This window comes from Labrus mixtus, chromosome 11 (genome assembly GCF_963584025.1).
Source record: "Labrus mixtus chromosome 11, fLabMix1.1, whole genome shotgun sequence".
NCBI classification, from domain to species: Eukaryota; Metazoa; Chordata; class Actinopteri; order Labriformes; family Labridae; genus Labrus; species Labrus mixtus.
In genome coordinates, this window is record NC_083622.1 from 21,150,625 (window position 1) to 21,173,355 (window position 22,731).

Sequence of the window (22,731 nt, forward strand, 5' to 3'; positions counted from 1 at the left end):
TACCTTGTGAACACATATACCAGATAAGACACTATCTCAACAGTTAATGCATGATCTCTGCAGGTTGTCATCCTCCTCTTCTTGTTTCAAATTCCAAAAAATGTCCACATATCAATTTTTTCACCAGCAAATATTCCTGACCGGTCACATAGTGGCTTTTCCCCCTTCTGTACAACTGCACACTGCCTCCCCAAGCCCAATCCAGTGCCACCTTGATTTAAGGCTTACTAGTAAACACGTTGCTCCTCTTTTTCTTAAAAAAAAAAAGAGAAAGAGATGTCTCAGTTTAGGAAACGGCGACAGCGTCGGGCCCCACAGTTGCAATTGAGTTTGTTGCTGGCGTCCTCAATGGGGAACTTGTAATCATAGGTTAGCTCCTCCCCTCTGTAGATCTTCCTCAGGGCAAAGATGACGATGTGCTTTCGACCCTCCACGTTGATCACTCGGGAGTAGCAGTTAGGTTCACAGGAGTGGTTGATGAATCTTGCCGCATTGCCGTGCATGGTCGCATCCACCACGTCAAAGTCATCAATACGAAACATGTAGCAGCCAATGCCCTGAGGAGGCAGAAAAAAAGAACACCCTATTGATACATCTTCTGACCTAGTACAACTTTAACATACAGCAGAAAACGGGCTTATATGAGAATGAAAGAGACTTTTAAAAAAGAAACCAGACAGACCTTGCCATCGTAGTACTTCTCTCTTTTGTCAGTGAGCACTGCTCGGATGACGATGCCTGCGTATTCAATCACCATCTCCCCTGCTTCAATGTTCCTCTTACAGAACAGGCCGCGCCCATGGATAGCAGACCTGACAAAACACAACACACAACACACACAGGTCAGCTCTGAACTTGTTCTTTTGCTGGGGTCATAATGAGATGTAGACTTGGGGCACTTTGTGGATGTGATTTTCATGTATTTCTTTTCTGCTAAAGAATTTAAATGGGCTGAAAGACGAGTATCAACTGGAGTCATTTGAATAAGTAAATGGATGGTAAATGGACTTGAGCTTATATAGCGCTTTTCTAGTTTTCCGACTACTCAAAGCGCTTTTACACCGCAGGTCACACCCACCCATTCATACCCTTTCACACACTGATGGTAGTGATCGCTATGTAGTATCATCCATCAGAAGTAACTAATCTCATTCATACACTGCCACCGAAGCAGCGGGAGCAACTTGGGGTTAAGTGTCTTGCCCAAGGACACATCGGACATGTTGCCCAGCTGGGGATTGAACCCTTGACCTTCCGGTTGAGAGGCGACGACTCTACCAACTGAGCCACAGCCGCCCTAATACATATATTTCAGTCTATTAAAAAAGTGGGCTAGAACATCAACAAATCCAATATTGATATTTTTAAAAGTAGTTTTAGGTTGGTTTTAACTTGTCAAGGAGAAAAACACTCATCTGCCCATCATTACTATCAAACACCTGCTAAACTATTGACATTTCCGTCAGCCACAGCTCTACTTGTTCTTCTTCAGTGCTGAATAGATCAGCGTTTTAAGCATGCTAAGCTACAATGATTACTAGAGTTAAAGTTTTACCTTCCAGATACCAACTTGTTACGAGGTTTAATTGGGAGCATGATGTCATTTTTCACTTGAGCATGTTTCTCCGTAGGGTTGGGACAAAATATTGACAAAATATCACAGTACTGACTGATATGATACAATTATCAAATCACTAGTGCCCAATGTTGATATTTTAATGTGAAAAATATGGCGCTCTAAATATATTTCCCTGCAAATATGACTGACTGTCACTTGCTCATGACTCCTTGTGGTGGTGCTTATGACATGAATAAGGGTAAAGTTAACAGAATTGAAATGGCCAAAGACAAGGTTGCAGCAGGATAAAAGAAGAAATAGACAGCAGGATAAAGTCTGGTCTCACAGTTTCATTGTAGAGGTCTTGGTTTTTCTCATCATTTAACTTTCAACAGTTGTTATTAGTCATTTCTTATCATCTCAACAAAGAAGTCTGGTTTCTCGAGACATACCAGAGGCTTCTCTGAGATTATCAGATTAGCTGCGTTGCATTAGCTATATCTTGTTTGTGTCGTTGATAGAGTTCACATGCTGACTAGATCACCACACAGCCTACACAACTTTAATTTGTTTTTACTCTTCAAAGACCTACATTTGATAAACTGGATTCAGATCTCTCTTGTATAATGTCTTTGACTTTCTGTCAATTCCGAACCAAAGGGTTGCTGGTCCTGCATTTTCTCTGTTGTTTTCATGCTCATATGAATTGTTCTGTGATCTTAGTAAACTTAAATACCTATTCTATACATTGACATGTCAGATAAATGTTGGTATTTATCCTTAAGGAGGCTCGTTGTGCTGAAAAGATCTGCATGCAAAACAGTCCTTTTGTGCGGTGATGTGAATATTCTAAAATAACTTATTTTTTCCTTTCTTTTACCACTTTATCATATATAGATTATATAAGCCGTTTGCTCGCTTCACTTTATCTCTATGCTACTTGATCACTGCTGCTCTCTACTCTCTTACTAGCAGCTGTTTTAGGACCAAGGAGCCAGGCAACTTGCCAAACAGCGACATCTAGAAGTGTGGAGGCCGTTGTTATAACAGGAATGTTTGAGAAAATTTAAGGACATGTTTAATCCATTTAATGTATTGATGTACTGATGAAAACAAATGTTGGCTGTATCTTTTTTTGTTGCAGTGCCTCCATAAAGTATCACAAATCTTTACAATTGTAAGTAAAGTAAAAGTAAAGTAAAGTTTGAATCCCCTAATGTTTCCACCTAAAGATAAAGATGCAACTGAAATCTCTGCATGCATAACATACAAAGTGCAAGTGTAGTCCTGTGCTTACCTGTACACGCCCACAGCCTCCTTGGAGGTTCTTTCCAGATGTCTGAAGCGCATAGCCATGGGTAACTCCAAACTAGTAGCCCGTCTAAGATGAAGAGCACATGATAGTTCACAAAAACATTGAGCAACAAATATTTAGCTATACTGTACAAGAAAAAGGCCAGAATGGTTTAAATATGTATTCAATTTGTTTACAGCAATGTGCTTTGAAAGAGTTGACTATATTTTAACCCGAAAAAAAAACATTTAACTAAATGGGTGAAGCCTCACCTTGTCGACTTCAAAAGAACCTCATCTTCCTCATCATCATAAGGCCCAATGTCATCAGGAAGCTGTCTATGCTGAGAAGCCAGGAAGTTAAATATGTCAAAGGTGGATTTCCTGTAGAGAGAAGGAGAAAATTAAATTAGGTTATGATGTATAGAAGTGCATCAATTCACACACTCACAAAGTGAAATACTAATTCAATATTGATTATTTTCTAGTCGTTTTATGAATATGTATGGAAAAAAGAGCATTCATTAAAATGCAGAACTGATGAGTAAAGATTATTTCAGTGACTGGTGTCTGTTTTATGAGGTCATTAAGAATCACATTGCTGTTAAATCCTCTCCTATGGATTACCACCAGCAATAAAGATATTGGCTAGAGTAAACTGTGAAGCTTGTACACTTTGAAGTCAAATTGGTGCACATACCTAAGGTAGAGCTCAGAGCGTGCACACCCGCTGGGATTGACAGGGAGGTCGTCCTCCTGGCTGAACTGTTTGAAGAAACGGAAAGTATGCCGTTGACAACGATGGGCTCCCTGAAGTTGCTCCAGCAAAAACACCACTGCATCGTGGACCAGACCGAACATGCGGCCTCCAGTGATCCTCTGAAAGGTCAGTGGTCTTAACCGGGCAATAGCTCGTGCCTCCTGCACTCCCTCTATCACTGCTTTCCAGGCCACTGAAAGGAGGAAAAAGAATGAAGATACAATACTACACCAATACCTTTAAAGAAAGTCTGACTATTCATTAAGAACATATTAGATAATTTGAGGCTTTCTTGAAAAAATAAAAATAAAGCTTACCCTCGATACTGTCTGCCTCTACACTGAAACCATCGTCGCTGGTTATCGCAAATCTCAAGTGTGGCAGGTCTTTATTAGTTTGATATTCCTCATCTTCATCTGGGGACAGTGGTTCATCATCAGATGTAGAAGCAGCACCTGAAAAGACACAATTTATACAATACAATACAACTATTCAGAAGTGTTATACAGTATGTGGCAGACCTTTATGTTATGTTTAAAGTTAAAGAAATCGTTTAGAATATGCAGTTACAACTACCTGAGTATTTCTTCCAGTCAGAGAGAGCACTGTGCCCCACTGTTTCCCACGCTTGCTGATTGCCCTGTTCACCCTGAGACATGAAATCCCAAGGCTCTGACCTGAGGAAGAAAAGGGAATTCAAGGTTTTCAATCAAAACTTTTGTAACACAATTGTGAAAAAACTAACAAAAACAAAAACTTGTATATAGACAAGTTAACTTCACTTTAACGACTCCAACTAATGTGCTCTTATTATTATCTCCAATAATTTCTTTATTTAATTTCTTGACTTGACTAAGTTTTTACTGTAGTAGTACCCTTCAAATTAAAATGCCAACAATCGGCTGATTCCAGCATCTTGAATGTGAAGATTTATTGCTCGTATCCGTCAATGAATCAGTAATGAAACAACCATAAAATATAGATGAGACAAATCTTACCCTGAGCTCTCAGAATCGCTTATGTGCTCCTTCTTTAACTCGTCTAGGTTCAGCACACCTTTCACTGTCGGGGTCTTGATGCGGACTCCTGAAGCCCTGCTGGAGATGCTTGGGAAGGTTGGTCTACGACGTTCTTCATCCTCACTGATGGGCTCTGGTTTGAGGAAGTCAACCTTAGACTTCTTTGTGACAATGCGGTCTGAAAGCGAAGACACTCTCTTCATACGGACGTGGGTGCGAGGGCGAGAAGCTGGAGCCTGTGCTGGTGTCGGTGAAGGACATCGAGGCGACACCGGGGGCTCTGGTTCAATCAACAGGCCGGGTGGCAGAACCAGTGAGGAAGGACTTAGTGTTTGAAGCCCGCTCCACTTGGGTGTGTAGTTACTTGCCATTGCTTGATTGATAATTGCTTGAGCACTTTGAGCTGGAGTGGTGGGAGGATTCTCAGCAGATGGCGCAGGCTGCCCTGAGGTCTTGGATTTTTTGGATGTACTGGGCTCTTTCTTTTTCTTTGTCTTTTTCATCTCTGGAACAGTTCCATCTTTTGGTGTTTTAGAGTTTTTTCTCTGCTTCTTCGCATTAACTGAAGCCACCACATCGTTGCTGTTGTTAGAAAGCAGCTGTGTTATCGTGAGTGGATTCTGAACTGCAGGTGTAACTGACTGAGGACCCGCTGCTGCCACATTGGGCCCGGGGAGTGGCGCGCTCATATTACCAGCTGCCGCTAGTGTGGCAGACAGTGCATTGCTTTGCAACAAGTTGGCGATCTGAGTGACACAGTTGTAGGAAGGGGAGTTGGGAGTGGGCAGCTGGAAGGTGTTGCTCTCTGGGTTCTTCACAAAGATCTGTCCAAGACGGTTCACAAGCAGGACATGAGGCGTAGGATCAACATTTGGTCCTCCCACCTCCTTCACAGTAAGGATAGCATGTCCAGGCAAACCCGGGTGAACAACTGGCTGCTGTGGTTCTAAAGCGGGCCTAGGGGTGGAAAAGTTGATGGAGATAGTGTGTCCAGAAGAAGCCACCGATGAAGAGTTGAAACCATTCAGGATCACAGGGGCTGAGGTGGTTTGGAGGGGTGTTTGAGCTGTTGAAAACTGTGTTGAGAGTCCAGAAAGAGAGGATATTGATGCAGATGAAGACACAATGGTGACACCTGTAGGACCCAATGGCTGCGTTTGTGTGGAGAGGATAGGTAAAGAGACGGTTCGACAAACCCCTGCAGGGGGACACGTGCCTGGCGTAGCTGATAACACTGGATCGTTCGGTGGGGCGGAATTTAGCAACGTTTGTGTCAGATCTCCAACTGGTCTGAGGGTGGTTAGTTTAGCAGACAGTGACCCTGTGGATGGGAAGGTTGTCGAGTCATCTAAGGATGTTACAGGCTGAAGTGTTATACCTGTAAGGGGAGGCTGACTTATTCCTGGTATACAAGAAAACATCTGCAGCGAGTCTCCATTGCCTTGAGAGGGGTTTTGTCCATCTGTAGACACTAAAGGGGAAGGCTGAAGAAGATCCAGGAGGGAGCCCTGACAGTTCTCAGCAGAGTTTGCTAATGAGGGTATCTCTGCATTAGCCGTTACATGGTTCATTATAGTAGACCCCTCAGTCGATGACACAAAGTTGCTACTGCTGGGCTCTAAATTCAGAGGTTTACCATCAGACTGTTGGGGCTCAAGAGGCGTTCCCTCTAACAAAGAAACCATCTCTGTCACATGTGAACCAGACTCACAACTCTCAAGAACAAGAGATGTTCCAGAAGTGAATCCTAAACTGGATTCTTGGAATAGCTCCTCTGACAAAGATTTCTCAGGCACCTTTGTGAGTAAATGAACTGGAGTAGGAAGCACATTTTCCTGATTCACCACAGGATGGTTGAGTCTTTGCTCTAGAAGTGGAGAATTTATGGACTTAGGAGGGTCTTGAGGTGAACTATCTGTAGGTTTTTTGCTTGCAGCTGAGATTTTATCATTTGATGATGCCTCGGGGGATAGACTCGGAACTGCCTGTTTGCCATTTAGTGTTTCCAACTCAGGGACATTTTTGTTTTTCAGGCTCTTGGCTTGTATCTGAGCTTGACCAGAACCCTCAACTTTCTGAGCATCATCATTGGTGACCATACTTGCATCGCTCTCGGTGCCATCATCTATGCCGTCCAGCTGAGCCAAAGGTCGGGACGAGGGGGAGGAGGGAGACTTGGAGCGATCTTTTGAACTGGGACAGGTGACTATGGTCCTTGAGAAGTCAAAATAGTGCTCCATATCATCATCGGAGGAGTTGCCCAAGTCATCCCTGGCTGATGCTGCAGAGCGTGGCAAGTTTGCAACAAGACTCTTCCTCTTGTGTACCTCTGGGGGTTTTGGCCAAAATTCCTCTTGATCATCCCCTTCCAGCACAATCTGCCCGCCACAGTTCATTGCCACACCTTCATTGAGAAGAGTCTCTTCAATCTCAAGTTCTGTCCGCATCTCCTGTCCTAGGCTGATGCTGGGATCCTTGTGGAACAAACCATAAGGGAAGTCTTTGTCACCTTTTTGTTGGTTCAAGTCCTCTTGGGGTGATGTCCCATTTGCTGGAGAGACGTCTTCAGGTTCTGGGGAAGCTAAGAAGTTGTGCGGCACCTCCACTGAGTCTGGCTGGCTGAGATCAAATGACAGGCGGTTTCTGGGTAGGTGTACGGATGAGGAGAAAGACAGACTTGGAGCGGAAATGCCTCCTGCACTGTCCTGCCAGCCTGACTGAGAGAAGAACGACGAGGTCATTGCATTTCCAGAGGATCGGACCGAGGAAGCACTTCTACCTGCAACTTGGCGGGTCGATGGAGGATTTATCACGTTGTCTGCAGCATTAAGTGGGAACAGTGGGGAGGTCGGCAGGGAAGATTTTCCAGCTCGGAGGGTGATTGGTCCACTCAGGGGACCTAGATGAGGGGGGGACATGTGACTGCGGGGGCCTGTGGTCTGGGAGTGTGGGCGAAGAACCCGTCGAGTCTCCTCCAGATCACTTATGGTTAAAATGTGATGGGGTTTTGCCTGGTTTAGTCCTAAGAAGAAATCAAAACAATAAAAATAGATTAACACTTGAGCCCTTTTGATTGGATCACATTTTTTTAATCAGAGAATTTAGATAATTCTTACTAAAATATGAACTTAAATTATATTCTACCTGGGGATGGCAGTGGTCGGGACATTCCCCCAGCTGGTCTCCTGGTTTGGGGATAGCTGGGGATCTTTGGCCTTGCACCATGATCTGATTTGGCTGGAGGTCCTGGCACAAAGGTTTCCTCCATCAGGGTTTGGGACTCTATTACATCAGTCTCTTGGGCTTCAGATTCTGCAGAGTCATAAAACATATTTATATAGAACGACTTCTACCTTTGTCTATCTATTTAAAGTAAATCATAATCTACTACAGTTTTTTGTCTTGTATACACACCAAGCACTGGACAGGGGCTGTGAGCGATGGTGTGATTGTCTCCTCGGTCAGGCATCTCCTCGACAGGCTTCTCAGGGACAACTGGCTGGACCTCTCGGACAGTGCATGTATATTTGCATCGACGCAATGGATTAACTGTACTCCAGTACCAACGAGAACACCTTAGGAGATAAACAAGGATTTTAAAGTGATGGTTTCACACTGATAATATCATCGTTTGATAAATGTCATTTTTATAGAGTTTAAAGATAGATTACAACTTACTGAAAGCCCACAGGACACAGTCTTCCTTTAAATGCAGAAAGTTCAGTCAGCATTCCCAGTTTGTCAATCTGAAGGGAACCTACGCAGAGACAATGTGGATACCACTTATTGATTACACATGAAAAGTTCAGGTGAGTTAAAGTTGAGCAGTGAGTAAAAAACCAGCTACAAAAAAGGCGCTTACCGATCATCATGTTGATTAGTTCTGGTTCAAGTCCAGTCAAGAACTTTCTGCGGAGGCTGATCCCCTCAAAGTCCACGTACACCCTACGGTTTACTTCAAATTCTTGACCAGTAATCATCTGGAGGATAAAGGAAAAAGGGCAATATTACCATCCAGAATGACTAACCTTTAAGCCACTCAAATAAGACACATGTAGAAGAGTAGAATTTACCCTGCCGCTGATGAGATGCCGGTGTTTGTAGCAGTAAACTTTCTTATCATCCTGGAACACACAGTGACGGGAGCGGGCACACATGAAGTGGTAGTTGCTCTGACAAGATGTCAGGCAGCAGCCCACTGTGGCACCTGTGTGGTTGCAGCGTTCACATCGCTACAGAGAGAGTTTGGATTCAAAGTGTCAGGGGCATTCAAGAAACAAGACAGAAAACTTTGAGAACAAATATTTAAATGAGAGCAGGGCTGACTGATCTCCTGTTATCAAATATATATAATATAAATATTTTACGTTAATAAAACTCAGATGCCTTGTCGTTAGGAACTAACAGGTTAATTAATATATATGGAAGATTAATGACCAACCATTAAGCGGCCTCTTGTGACAGCACTGTGTACATGTAGTAGAGACCCGTTGTCCTCTTCAAACACCTCAGCTGACCACAGACAGCAGTTGACATGAGCCCATTCATTCTGGCCCAAAAAGAGCAATCTGCCAGCTTCCTGTAAAGCAAAAACAAAGTATTTTGTTAACCTCAAAAGAATTCAATTAATGATGTTTGTATATGATTTACATGAAGTTCACCTTGTAGTTTGAGAATTTAGAATCTACATTGTGAACTTACGTTTGGTTTAAGGTCTCCATATTTCTGGCACAACGAGCACTGCCTCTCATCATCCTTAGACCATCCAGTGTCTAGATCAGCTTTTGAAAGACGGCCTCGTCTCCCTATATAAAACGTACAAAGTCAAGACTTAGGGTGCTCAAAGATAAAAAAAATAAAATAAAAAAAAGAGCTCATTTTTTCACCCTCCCCTTCCGTTGAGAACATTACCTTTGAACTTGAGCCTCACAGCCCTGCTGGTATTGAAGTGGGTGCGGCTTATTGGCTCCCCAGACATTGGAGAAACAGCTTCTTCTTCCTTGACATCTAAGCTTTGACCGTTGTCCTCCTGAAGGAGCCCTAGTGGAGCCATCGATGTGAGCTCCTCCCTCTCCTGCCACTGTGCGTAAATGTGCTCCGTCGTAGGAGGTTCAATGGCATTAGAGAGCATCCCCCTATTTAAGAAAGATGCATTCAAGAATTTCTGCACGTTATTATTTTATTATTATTAATTTTAGACATGCATGCTAAAAGTTATTTCAAAATAATGTTTACTTGTAAAGAAATCAATAAAAATCACTTACATGGGCAAGTCTTTGGTACAAGAGTTCCACACCTTTGGGTCTTGGCTGTTAAACCAATTAAATACCTCCTCCAGGAGCTAAAGAGGAAAATCACATCAATCTATTATAAATTTATAGCTCACCTGCATTTAAAAATGTTTTCAAAGCTTTATTTGGTAGTAACTCAAATTCCCATTAGCAACATATGACTTAAGATACTCTAACTCTTCTCATTCATACAGCACCTTTAAGTAGTAAGAGCGTGCAAGAGCAGTGGGTCTCTGCTCCTCTGGTAGATCCTCCTCTTGCTCAAGCCTCTTTCGTACCACCTGAACCACATCTTCATGGAACATTTTCTGTATGAAAACAAACTTTTCTCAGTATCTGTTCAGATTTCATTTGTGATGTTTCCCTTACGACGCAATGACAAACAACAAAAAGTTGCAGAACTTTAAGAGATATTTTAAAGAGAATGATTTGACAATTACTTTGATAATCAATAAGCAAGCAAACTGGTCAAACATGTGCAGATTCAAGCCAGTTTGAAGGAAGGATTGTATGTTTAGTGTCATTTGTGGTTTAAAAAAAGTCTTATATTCTGTCCTGTTTGTTTTGCAAAATAAGCAATTTTAAGACGTGACGTTTAGCAATGGGAAAACTGATGATTTGTTTCAAGCAATGATTGGATTTTGTACAGACTCAATTTTTTACACATCTTGGTGGACATACATTATGTAGTTTTTAGACAGTAAATCTGAGGTTGTAAACTTACCAAAGTGGTATAAAGGCCTTTGTCAAACTTCTTGCCAACAGCTCGGAGGTCACAGGCTGGCTGTCCTTCCATTCCACCTTCAGGATCAGCCAACTTTTCACACTGGAGCAGAAACCAAAACACATTTGAGAAACTGCAGTCAATACGAGTACAAACCAAACATAAATTCCAGCGTCAAGTAATTGTATCTAAGAAATGTAATTCTGCAGATGGCTGGAATAAACACCTAACACTTTGATTGTCATTACCTGTGAGCAGGTAACAAGGTGCTGGGTGAGAGTGGAGGAAAGCAAGCAAGCGAGCACCTTTTCCACCCCAGACCTGAGCTCTATATAGAGCAGCTCTCTCCAGGCACTGGGCTGGGTCACACTACAGGGCCGACATGAATATACCACGCTCTCAGGCAAGCTGGACAAGATCTCATACAGCTCATCTGGAAGGATTAAACAGGAGACAGGAATTTAGCAGTGAAATAGATTCTAAACCAACATGCATGCAAGTGACTACAGCATTACTTTGTTGAAAGAAGCCACAAACAAAGTATCTTTACAAGATCTTACTGATTCCTGTATGCTTTACGAAGAGCTTAATGCAAAGAAAATAACATGTAATAAATTATTAGATATCCCTCAGTTATTTGGCTATTTAACACAAACTCAAACAAACAACAACTTGAGAAGATACCATTTCAAGATGCAAGCAAGTTGGACATGGTTTTATAGTGTTGATGAGTGAAGGGGCGGGGCTTTCTCTCTAGGTACTTCTATCTTCTAAGAATCAAATATAAAAATCACCTGTTAGGTCCTCGCACTTGGCGTGTACCCAATGGTTACAGGTGCCACACTGCATCATCTGACTGTCATAGTCATTGTCCTCGTAGCACTTGAAGCAGATTGGGCAGTAGTTACCTAATAAAAGAAGGAGGGGTTGAGAATAGACCGACAATGCTGGTAGATGAAAAAGGACATGAAATGTATCAAAGGCTGTATTCTTACCCAGTTCATAAAGCTTTGAACAGTCAGGACAGAGTGCTTTGTCGTGGTTCCAGTCAGTGTCCCAACTCTTCCCCGGTGTGACACCACAACTTTTACACCTGATGCACGTCATACAAACCTGCACAGACATTCTCGAGTTAGGACCAGCAATCCATGAAATGCAATATTGGCACACTTGAAGTTAAAAAAAATTTAGTTTTGTTTTTAAGAAATCTGAACCAACCCAAGCTTTCCTCTTCTTGTTTTGTTTTGGATAGTTTGGTCCCAGACAGGAGGTGTGATAACAGTTCTGGCATCTCTCACACTCTAACAATGGCTGAGACACATGAAACAAGTAAAACTTATAAATTGAACCACAGCACAGAGAAATAAATACAGCAAAACATGCTAAATAAGCAGGTTGTACCTTTAATTGCTTGTTTTTCCGACCACACACGTGGCAAAATTTGCAGCGACGACAGCACCAGTTTTCCTTATTCTCCTCTGAGGGACGCTCTGCTGGTTCCAGGCAAAACTGGTGGAAGGGCTCACAACACACTTGGCAATATAGCATCTGCAAAAGGAAATTTAGGATAATGAAAAAGGGTTCACCAAATTTAAGATGTAGTGAAATAATAAACATTCAAAAATGTTTTATCTGGATCATTAAGTAATATGTCTTAGTACAACACACATGTAAGGACCTTCAAAAAAAGAACTAAGGAATCAGATACAGCATAAGTATTAAATGAAGAGAAACAGTAATGATGTAGTTACCTCATGTTGCCCTTTACTGGCACAAAGAAGGCAGACATAGGGGGGCATCAGCGGCGCAGAGGTCAATATACTTAAACCACCCATATTCCAGACATTCTCCAAAGAACAGTCCTCCTGAAAAGACCGTTTACACAATTAACAACTGAGAATTCTTACTGAGGTTACCATCATAATGCCTTAACTACTGAGAAGATATGAAAAACAAACAAACAAAGGATTTAGAGTTTAGCGTAAGTTTACTTCATGTCAAAGTTGTGGTCCATCCAGTTACATTCCTCATTAACCCATCCACACGTACAAGTACATTGATGTTTAAAAGAATAACAGGGACCTCTAGTGGATAAAACATACAAGTAGTGAACTACAGCCTTTATGAACATGTGTGTCCTTGTATTATCATTTATAGCAGCCTGAGAAAAAGGTTAGGAATTTAAACAGTAACAAGAATTAAAATATGTTATAGTTCTGAACCCCTATCACATCACAACAATGTGATCATTTATAGAAAGTGTTTCACCAAAGAGATTTTTTTCAATGAATGAACATCATCTCATGATAAGTATGTTAATATCACAATATGTTTCATGTTCTTTGCTGAGTGACATACCTTGAAGTCAACCCTGATTTTGTGACTAGGTTTAGAAGACTCAACTTCTCTTTGCTCAAATCCATGGGCCAAGGCAGCCAGGACACTGGGGGGAGTCTGCTCCAAAGGACCCTGAGAGACATCCATCACATAAATGTTGAAACAACACAATTTCCCAGTGTGCACCAGGCTTTAGATATGTCTCAGTTATAGGGAGGCCACCACAGTATTACACACCTTAGTTAAACAGAGCCTAAAGAAGAACTGAAAGGACTGGCTTCCAGAAAGCAGACTGTTATTTTGGATAAATACTGTAACAGTAATTGACCTCGTGTCCAAACCTTTGCAAAAGAAACTGAAGGAATGAGGTAGCTTGTAAGCTACACCATGCCAAAACCTCGGTTGGCAGCATATAAACAAAACTACAGTTGGGATGTCACCCAAGACAAAATTGGCAGATTTGTGTTTCCGGTTGGTGAGAATATGTCATTAATTGGGTTAAACAAACGCTGTGCAAATGCTTACCAACAGACCTTTTTACAAAGCCTTAGCATTCACAGTGTGATGGAGCACATCAAGTGTAGCATACTGACACAAAAGAAATATGTGTAGGTGAATGAGGTTGTTAGCATGGGTAAAAAAAATTTTTAATTAACCACCTTCTCAGGTTTACGTCGGCCAGATGGTACACGGTGTGAGCTGGATTTTCTTTGCCTGATATCCTCATCTGAAATGTCTCCAAGGAATCCATCTAATGACACAAAGTCTAAGGAAGACAGGAAAAACAATATTATATATACATACAGTATATACAGATGCCTCAAGTGATAGATACTATATACGTATACTAAATATTTAAATCCATATAAAAATGTGTTTATAATCATATGTAAACAGATACCTATATTTGTGGTGTTACAATACTAGAGCAATTTGTAAATGTAACAACAATTTTATCTGGTTCCTCAAATGATAATCTACCTTGACTTAAGCGGGGCCCTGCACCTCTTTTCCTGGCTGGTGAGGCAGAGTTTGGGACAGCTTTGTCGTCTAGATCAGAGTCGTAGTCCACCAAGTCAAAGTAGACGCGGGGCTTCACAACACGCTTTGGCTGTTTACGCACTGATGGACTGCTGCCATCACCATGGAGACCAGATGGTGAGTCCGCAGCACCATCGTTCCCTTCGTCATTACTTGAATGACCCCCACTTGGAGAGGATCGCCGTCGCTTAGAGGAGCCTAAAAAAAACAAACAAGAGGTAAGTAGCTGACAGGCCTAATTTTAAGAAAGTAACACAGGAAAATGACACTGGCATGCTTCAATGAAAAATGACCTTTGGGCGCTGTTCTTCCACTCAGTCTTCGAGCTTTTCTCTCTTCAATTTGATCGCATCTCTTGTACCTTGAGTTTAAAAAAAGGGCACTTTATTATTTTTGAATCAGTGATGTACTCAAATAATACAAAGGATTAAGAGTGGGTAAACTTACACACAACATTGCCGCTTGGTATTGGGACCACCAAACTTAGGCTTGTCAAGGCAGTTCATGCACCTGCCACAATCGTCCTCGTGGTTGCAGCCTTTGCAAATTCCGCACCTGCGTGAGCGATACCCAAACGGCCCGAGTCCTTTGCGCTTCACAAAATTTGACGGCTTCTTGACCTTGGTGACCTTTGCATCAGACAGTCCGGGACTATCCGACTCAGAGGGAGACCCAACATCTGTATCAACATCAGGAGACATTCGTCCGTCAGTCAGTTAAATGGTTTGATCAGAAATCAAGATGCAGCTAAAGACACAGTTCGTTTTTGGGAAGCACTTGTCTAGTGTGACCATTGAGTAAATAATACTTCTAAAATGTTTTTAAAAGATTATACACGTTTAAAAAAAATCACAGAAGTTCACAATAACTCAAATTTGTGGAATATCAGGATTTATAGGAAAGCAGTTTTGGCATTAAGCCAATTGTAAATTCAATCTTTTAGCTGTTTAATAAACAATCATTGTAAATAGGACTGATTATCAGATGCTATTTATTGTGGAGTCAATATATATGCATTCTACAAATAAAGTGATCAAAATTACTACATTCAAATCAATAAATTTAATAAGTTTATCTAAAGACAGCAACTCCCGATGAGTCCACTGATCAGCATAAACTTACCTTTAGCGACATCTGAGGGGGAAATGCCAGTTCTTTCATGCAGAGGCAAGGCGCTAAGCCTGGGAATGTCATCTGGTACTAAGGCTCGAGGCTGCCCCAGCACAACAGATGCAGCACGACACACGTGCTTGATGCGTGGACCTCCTGCTCTACGGAACTCCTGGCAGAGGGGAGAGATGACCTGCTGTGGAAAGAAGGATTTCTTTTTTTAAATATCAAGATAGAGACACCGATGTAAAAAAGACGACATAAACAGTCTGAACAGAGATTTCCCTTCTGCTAAGTTTTGCTTTAAGCACATGATTAAATATAAAAAATAGTAAACAATAGTAAAAACTTTAACATGTTATTTTAACTGATTTGCATGTTGGACCCATAGGTTTTTACACTCACTGGTCCCTGAGGCGGCTCAGTCTTCACAGGAACATTAGCATCAAGTGGAACCCTCTGCTTCCTCCTTTGTCTCTTAGAGCTTACATCCCGGGACCTGGCACCACTTGGGCCAGATAACAGCTGCAGGATGAAAAGGCAAAATCATGGCATGAATATAAACCTTACAACTTGTCCCAACAGCATGTGAGTGTCAGCGACAAAATCAGCTTGATTCTATTGTTTCCTATCGGAGTGTCCTAACTGCCAACGAGATGCGCAGTGTGATCCAATGCGCCGTTTTTACCCTGGCGTCCCGTTTCTACTTTCCTCTCTGTCGCTCATATAGACGTGTGAGAAACAAGGAAGGAGGGGGCTTTAAAAGGTGCTGGCACTCACTTTTCTCACTTAACAGAGCGTGTTAGCTTGTTTTACAGTGGAGTGGAGATAGTGGTAGATTAATAATAACTACATCTGTGATGGAAATGTTGAGCTTTGACTTGTGTCAACACCGGAGAAAAAACTTTTGTTTATTGAAGAGCCTTTGAGTGCTGTGAATTGAGTCAACAGCTTGTAGTCACAAAGCACCACACAGCCATTTGTCCACATTCTAAACAAAAGCACTAAATATCGTACTGAAATTCACAGAGCCAAGAATGAAATATGTAACAGATGCAGTGTGGGCAGCCAGCATGCGATCATGCGCGTTGCAACGCCGTATCTAACGCTTGCGTGTTGTTAAGACACGGTGATAGGACGCTACAAACACCCTGGATCGGTCAAAATGCTTTTTTTTTGTAATTACGTGTTCAAACAAGGATTTTCTCAGTTATGACAGATCTTCACATGAAGAATCAAAATGATATAATAACAACTGAGAGGATGTACTTGTAATGATGATCTTACCCCCGATGACTTGAGCTGTTTCTGCTGGTCAATCTTAATGAGCTGGACCTTGGCTTTCTTGAGCAGATTGAACATTCTTTTATTAGCACCAGTGAGGCGCGCTCTTTGTGATGCTCCCTTCTCCATGGATCCAAGATAATCAGCTTCTCCTGCACCAGAGATCTGTAATGACTGCAGCTCTTCTGTTGATATAGTCACAAATACAAATCATGTAATAAACATATTTATATATATATATATATATTCCCAAATATGTCATTAAAGGCCTGTGTTGCTTGGTATTTAAGAATAAAGTATTCTTTGAAAGATTTTCTTACCTGAAGGAAGTTCGTCAGTGTCTTTTCCTGCTACATCCTCGTCTTTACTTTGCTGAATGGTAATGGACTTGGATTTAGTTGCTCTTACACTCACAGAAACCTTTCTCACCACTCCAGGGGAATCAAGGTCTTCTATCTTGAGCTTGGATTTGCTCCTCTCTGTGTTTGTATTCCTCTGCCTCAGGCTGATGCTCATGGCCTCATCATCAAGCCCTTCAGCCAAATCTACGGGAGCTTGAGCAGGTTTGCTAACACAATCAGTCTCTGTTGGGGTTTTGCTTTTGGGAAGTCCCGTGTGGTTCTTATTCAGCCTTTGATAGATCTTAAGGTGGGCCATTTGTTTATTAATCTTAGGGGTGCTTTTCTTTTTCTGGGGATCCAACGGGTCAGCAGGTAGTTCTGTGGGCTTATCAACTGGTGTGGATAAAAACAGATCCTCACATTCACTATCTAGAGTTTGGTCAAGTGAAAACATTTCATCACTAGACTCTTCAGGCACGTGCCAACTGAAACTGGAGTTCTTCAGGAAAGGCTTCTTCTTTTCAACATTGCTGCTCTTTCTCTCAGATAGAAGGCTGTCAGTTAAATCGATGTCATCATCCAGATCCTGAGCTGAAAACAAATCCACGTCCAATTGAGCTTCACTCAATAGGTCCTCCTCATCAACAGGTAGGATAGGAGATATTGATCTGCACGTCCCATCTTCTCGCCTCTTTCCAGGACGCATTTGCAAGCCGAGCTGTAAACCCTTCTTCGGGGAGTTTCTTCGAGGCAAGACAGACATCCCAGCATCATCCATAAACCTTTGAGGGGTCTTGATCACCCGCGAGGATCTGGCACTTACAACAGGCATGATGAAGTGTTTGATGTTTTTTACAAACTTGCTTGATTTAACAGGATGGGCTTCTACAACATCTGGTCGTCCAATGTCCACTAATGTGTCCGTTTCCTCTTCCTTGAAACTTTCTTTGTCCAGCCCAATTTCTAACAGCTTAGAAATAATTTTTGCTTGTGGTTTGGGCCTTTTAGACCCAATAAAATGAAGACCTGTCTGTCTCTTTTTATACATTTTCTGTATTCCAATCAGTTTGGAGCTTTGGGTCTGTGGGTTAGCTGCCAATGGAGTAGAAATGTCATCATCCCCTTCAACAATTTTTTGACTGTTTTCAGATCCTTTGAGTGGAGCAAACTTTCCATCTCTTGCCCTGTGTTTGTGTTTCTGCCGCTGCCCAATCAAACTTTTACGCCTCTTTTTTACTTTCTTGTGAGATTTCTTTTGTAGGCACAATGTTTTTGGATCACTTGTTGGACACTCTGTTGGACACACCAATGGCTGACTATCTATCAACTGGATATCTGTTTCCTCTTTAACTGGCGGCTGTATCTGCTCTTCTTCCACTGACACAGTGTCCTGTTTTTCTTCAGGCTGTGTGCAATCTGGTGTTAGAGACTGACTCCCCTCTGTTACTAAAGGAAGAATATCTTCTAAAGGAAGAGTATCTTCCTTTAGCACAGATTCAGTGAGAGTAGTTTCAATTGTTGTCAACTCAGTGTCTACAGCAGTTTTAGGAGAGACAGCAGGCTTCTTCCTTTGAACAGACCTCTTTTTACCTAATTTATTATTTCTACATCTTCTAGGTTTGGATGGTACAGGCAATGTTTTAGCCTCTTTGATCTGCGGTTCAACCTCATTCTCCACTTTCTGTGGAGACACTTCAACAGGCACCTGTGAGGCCTCCTCAGCGATCTCAGAGGAGTCCTTATCAGGAACTTTAGAGGAGGTCAAGCTTGTCACCAGTAAAGGGTCCTCAGCCAAAAGCTGATCAGAGTTTTCAGGAAGACCATGTGAGCAGATATCTTCGGTTGTAGCCTGAGAAGGATCTTCAGCATGCACCTGTGGAGTCACTTCATCCAGTGGACTCTTTCTAAGCCTCCGTTTCGGAGTGGTCTCTGATTTTTGAATTACTGATTTTTTCTGTGGCGAATCCAAGCTTGGTGTCCTCCTTCTTAAACTCCTAGTCGGTGTGACCTCAATATCAGGAGTTAATGTTGGTTCCTCATTATCTTCACCGGGATCTTTCAGAAAATCCTCCTTCTTTTCAGTCACAGGACTGACCTGCTGAATCAAAAAGGATGGCTTTGAGCTTTTATGTTTACCAGGAGAGGAGACCTTTTTGATCTGCAGTGGTGGAACTTTCCCGCAATCAGTTTTTGACATTTCTTGTGGAGGTGTTTCATTTATGTGTTGCACTTCATTTTCCACCTGTGAAGATAACTTTTCCTCAAATGACCCATCAGCCTTGTTTTGGAAATCCTTCTCCTTATTGTCCATGCTTTTACACTCTTGTAGGGCAGTGTTATCCAGTTTAGATTTTTTATCCACCCCCTTTAAATTCCTGTTGATACCGATGTCACATGATGTCAACTCATCCACTTCACAGACAGGTTTGTCCTTTCCTTTAACAGTGATTATAGCATCTTGTCTTTGACTTTTCCCCTTTACTAATGTTAGAGTCCATATAAATTTTCTCCGCTTTTTCTTCCGAGTCGAGTTCTTCCCACTGGCCTGCACATCATATTTTGGGTTTCTGATCTTCATCAACTTTAAACTTGGGACCATCATTTCCTCTTTCTTTAAAGGCAAACCATCACTGGTTACATTATCAGTCTCTGTGGATGATGAACCTTGGTTCTCTGGCGCTGTAACATCCTTATTCAGCCTCTTGCTTTGCCTTCGTCTTTCACTTTTTGCAGGTGGTTTGGCCTCAACTGCATTAGAAACTTCTGCCATTGACTCTGTCAAAATGTTATCACTTTTACTCAGACTTTGTGGCTCAGCTGCACAGTCTGAGATCTTTTCAGAGAGTGGGTGACTGACTCTACGGCTCCTACGAATCACTGGTTGATTTACATCAGGAGCTTGCTCTGTCACAATGTCCCTCTGCTTTAACATCTTTGCATTCCTTTTTGGCTCGACAGCCTCGCTGTCTTTAACGGGTTCGATTTGATCCGCTGATTTTCTCTCTTTTGACTCTCTTTGTTCATCCACCAAAACTTTGGCGTTTGACTGGCAAACAGGCTCAGTCTTTAAAGCAGATCTTCCACGCCTTCTAGCAGGTACAGTCCTTCCTCCCTTATCCTCGTTGCCAGCATTATCCTCAGGTGGTTCAGTTTTTAATTTGACGCGAGCACTTGAAATCTGGTCACCCTGAATGTCCTTGGCATTAGACTGATCCTGAATTCCCTTTTTCTTTGATTTCCTTGAAGATTTTACATGGGACTCCTTCAAAGTTTTCATCTTCTTTTTGGCCACCAACTTTATAGTAATCCTTGGTGATGCTGATGAAGCTCCACTTTTAGAAGACTGACGAACCATGGTGTTTTTTCCTTTTGGACCTTTCCTGCAATCCTGTGCGGGCTCTCCTTCTGGAGATAAGCCTTGTGTTTCTTCCAAAGGTTTAACATCTTTTAAAGGGTCAGGAGGGGTGATAGCTGCTTCCATTGCTGGTGTTTTAAGTGGTAGCTTCTCACTGTGTCGTTTGGATTTCGTGTTGAGAGCATCACCTTTAAAAAAAAAAATGAAATCCATTGATCGCCAGTTAAGTGCAAATCTGTGATAGAAAACATTCCTCCTTTTTTTATGTTGTAACATGCTTAATTCAGAGTAAAACATAAGTTTTGTTTATAAATTACACCAACTATGTAATGTAGTCAATAATGTCCAGTTGTATACCTTTGGAAGGGTTTTGTCGTGACCTCACAGGTCCTTTTGAGCTTTTTCTCTCAGCTTCAAATCCTCTAAAGTCATCACCCTTGAAAAAAGAAGAAGCAATTAACACCTGAAGCATTTGAACACAATTCTGCTGGAGTCTGTAACAACATCAGCAAGACAATAACTAAAATGTTATTTTAGTTGGTAAAGCACTCATGTTGAGGTTCAATCCATGTTACGTTATATGCACTAAATCAATTTTTTGAATAGCAATCGAATATTGTCTCTTAAAATTACTTTAAGGAACAGAAACATGTCCAGCATTATGATGATTTTCCAAAACACTTATAATAGCAATGCATGATAATATTAGCGCATATGATCAATATCTGTTTAATAAAACAAGACCAGCAAAAAAATGTTTAGGTTTAGGCACAAAAATAACAATGACAGACAATGGACAATTGCTTTCATTTATCCACATTCAAACCAGATATTTTCAGTTTTAATGAATACAACTGGCATTAGACGATTGGGAAACCCTACTAAACTTTAAATGTTTAAAAGTTTTTATATGTGTGGATGATTCACCATCTCATAAAATCTACGGTCTTTGCTTGAATCATACTTGGACTGTTGGCTTAACACCTACACTGAATTAAAAACAGCAGTAATTCTCTTCCCTCCAAGTAAGGTTATTGCACATCTTTCTCATTTACAAACAGCTCTGCTATATTATAACACGGTTAGACATACGAGCCTGCAGGTGTGTGGTTTACGTTATTACTAATGTGCTTTCTTAGTTCTACCAACAAGGGTGCCACTGGCTTTGGCACACTGCACCACCATTTAAACCTGTCGTGCTTTGTAACACAAGCTAACAATTAGCCATCCCCTCCTCTCTAGAGGAGTTAGCCCACTTCTGCTATTTAGCCTAACCCAGTATAAGAAAATACGAGTGTTTATATTGCAGTGTAACTACAAGTAGGCTCCTGCAAGATTTGAGTTTGCTGTCTTATTTAAGCAGCTAGCAGGACAGCTCAGCCCGCATCTGGACACCGTATGAAAACAGACATTAGCATGTGTAGGCTAAGGAGGTGCTAGCCTTCCCGTTCTTTGTGTTGGATACTATAAGTTGGCTGCTCCTCTGGCCTGTTACAGAGCGGGCCATGAATAACATCATTACCTGATAACAAATAAGCATACTCATTCACTGAATATTTATACTATCATTTACTTTTATTATAATAGTTTAAACTACTTGTTTACAATTAGGACACAGTGTGGGGTAAAATGAAGTGCACTGCTAATGTTTTGAAGCGGTGTTCGTGTTGCGACTGTCCATTACATGTCAAGGAAAGCTGCACAGTGCTAACATAGGTTAGCATGTAATGTTAGCTTACCGAGCTAGTTATCGTTAGCGTAACGAAGGGATGTTGACATTTCTCCAAGTCACTAACCAGTCACACTGCTGTGAACAGCACTCATTCTCGCACATTTAATGGACACACAAATGAGAAAAAAATGAAATAAAGATACTAACTCCTGGGTCGGTTTGGGACCTCACCTCTTCACTCCCACTAGAGCTGTATCCAGACTGACCGAGGATCCTGTGGCTCGCCTCTAGCCCGAGTAAGCGCAAGTGAGACTGGTCTTCGTTTAACGATAGAACCAGGTTTGCGGGCCTTGGCCCTCCGTTAGTCACATCATCAGCTTCTGAGCCTGATCGTCCAAGTTGCCACCGCTTCTCGGAGCGCAATCGACTGCGTGACGACCAAGGACGACCGGGGAAACGACCTCTGGCCGTCGCGGTTCCACCTTGGCCTCCTACGGCAGCCGCGGTTGCTGATCCGCATCCCGCTGCCGCCATCATTGCTTCAACAACAACACACTCCGACGGCTAGCAGTTTGAGGAGAAACAAGAGGGAAGGCGCGAGATGGGAGGGGGGGAGCCGCAATGCCTCAAGGGAAACTGAGTTTTTTTTTCTTTCGGTGAAGCCCTCAGTAGGGGAAACAGTCAATGGAGGAAAGCGGGTCGTTTGACCTCTTGTGGTGATAGTAGGTTACTTCCGAACTCCATTCAAGAAATGTTACATCCAATTCCAGACAGATAGCAATACTAATTAAATGAACATCCTCAAAGTCTGTAAATCTATCATATCAAAATGTAAAGGCTGTCAGTAAGTAGGCCTAACCTAACGTAACAGTAAAATACTTTCCCGTAAATAGACACTACATCATGACTTTAACCCACTGACTTAAACATAAGAATAAAACTCCCC

General features: G+C 41.9%; 1 protein-coding gene across 1 annotated transcript; it reads right to left on the bottom strand.

Annotated features, from left to right (window-relative positions):
* Window positions 1-261: 261 nt before the first annotated feature.
* kmt2bb (lysine (K)-specific methyltransferase 2Bb) lies at window positions 262-22,341 on the bottom strand. Its single transcript, XM_061050803.1, has 36 exons — window positions 21,993-22,341; window positions 20,471-20,549; window positions 16,738-20,301; window positions 16,421-16,602; window positions 15,539-15,658; window positions 15,146-15,329; window positions 14,471-14,702; window positions 14,317-14,384; window positions 13,964-14,221; window positions 13,642-13,748; window positions 13,004-13,114; window positions 12,397-12,510; window positions 12,047-12,193; window positions 11,864-11,956; window positions 11,641-11,758; window positions 11,440-11,553; window positions 10,894-11,078; window positions 10,646-10,747; window positions 10,119-10,229; window positions 9,895-9,971; window positions 9,542-9,765; window positions 9,332-9,435; window positions 9,072-9,209; window positions 8,704-8,862; window positions 8,493-8,610; window positions 8,309-8,387; window positions 8,045-8,205; window positions 7,775-7,942; window positions 4,610-7,652; window positions 4,188-4,288; window positions 3,929-4,066; window positions 3,552-3,804; window positions 3,125-3,235; window positions 2,856-2,939; window positions 683-812; window positions 262-557 (listed from the first exon to the last, which is right to left on the bottom strand). Exons 1-36 carry the CDS (start codon window positions 22,320-22,322, stop codon window positions 282-284), a joined length of 11,583 nt encoding a protein of 3,860 aa, XP_060906786.1. The 5' UTR covers window positions 22,323-22,341; the 3' UTR covers window positions 262-281.
* Between the last annotated feature and the right edge of the window lie 390 nt (window positions 22,342-22,731).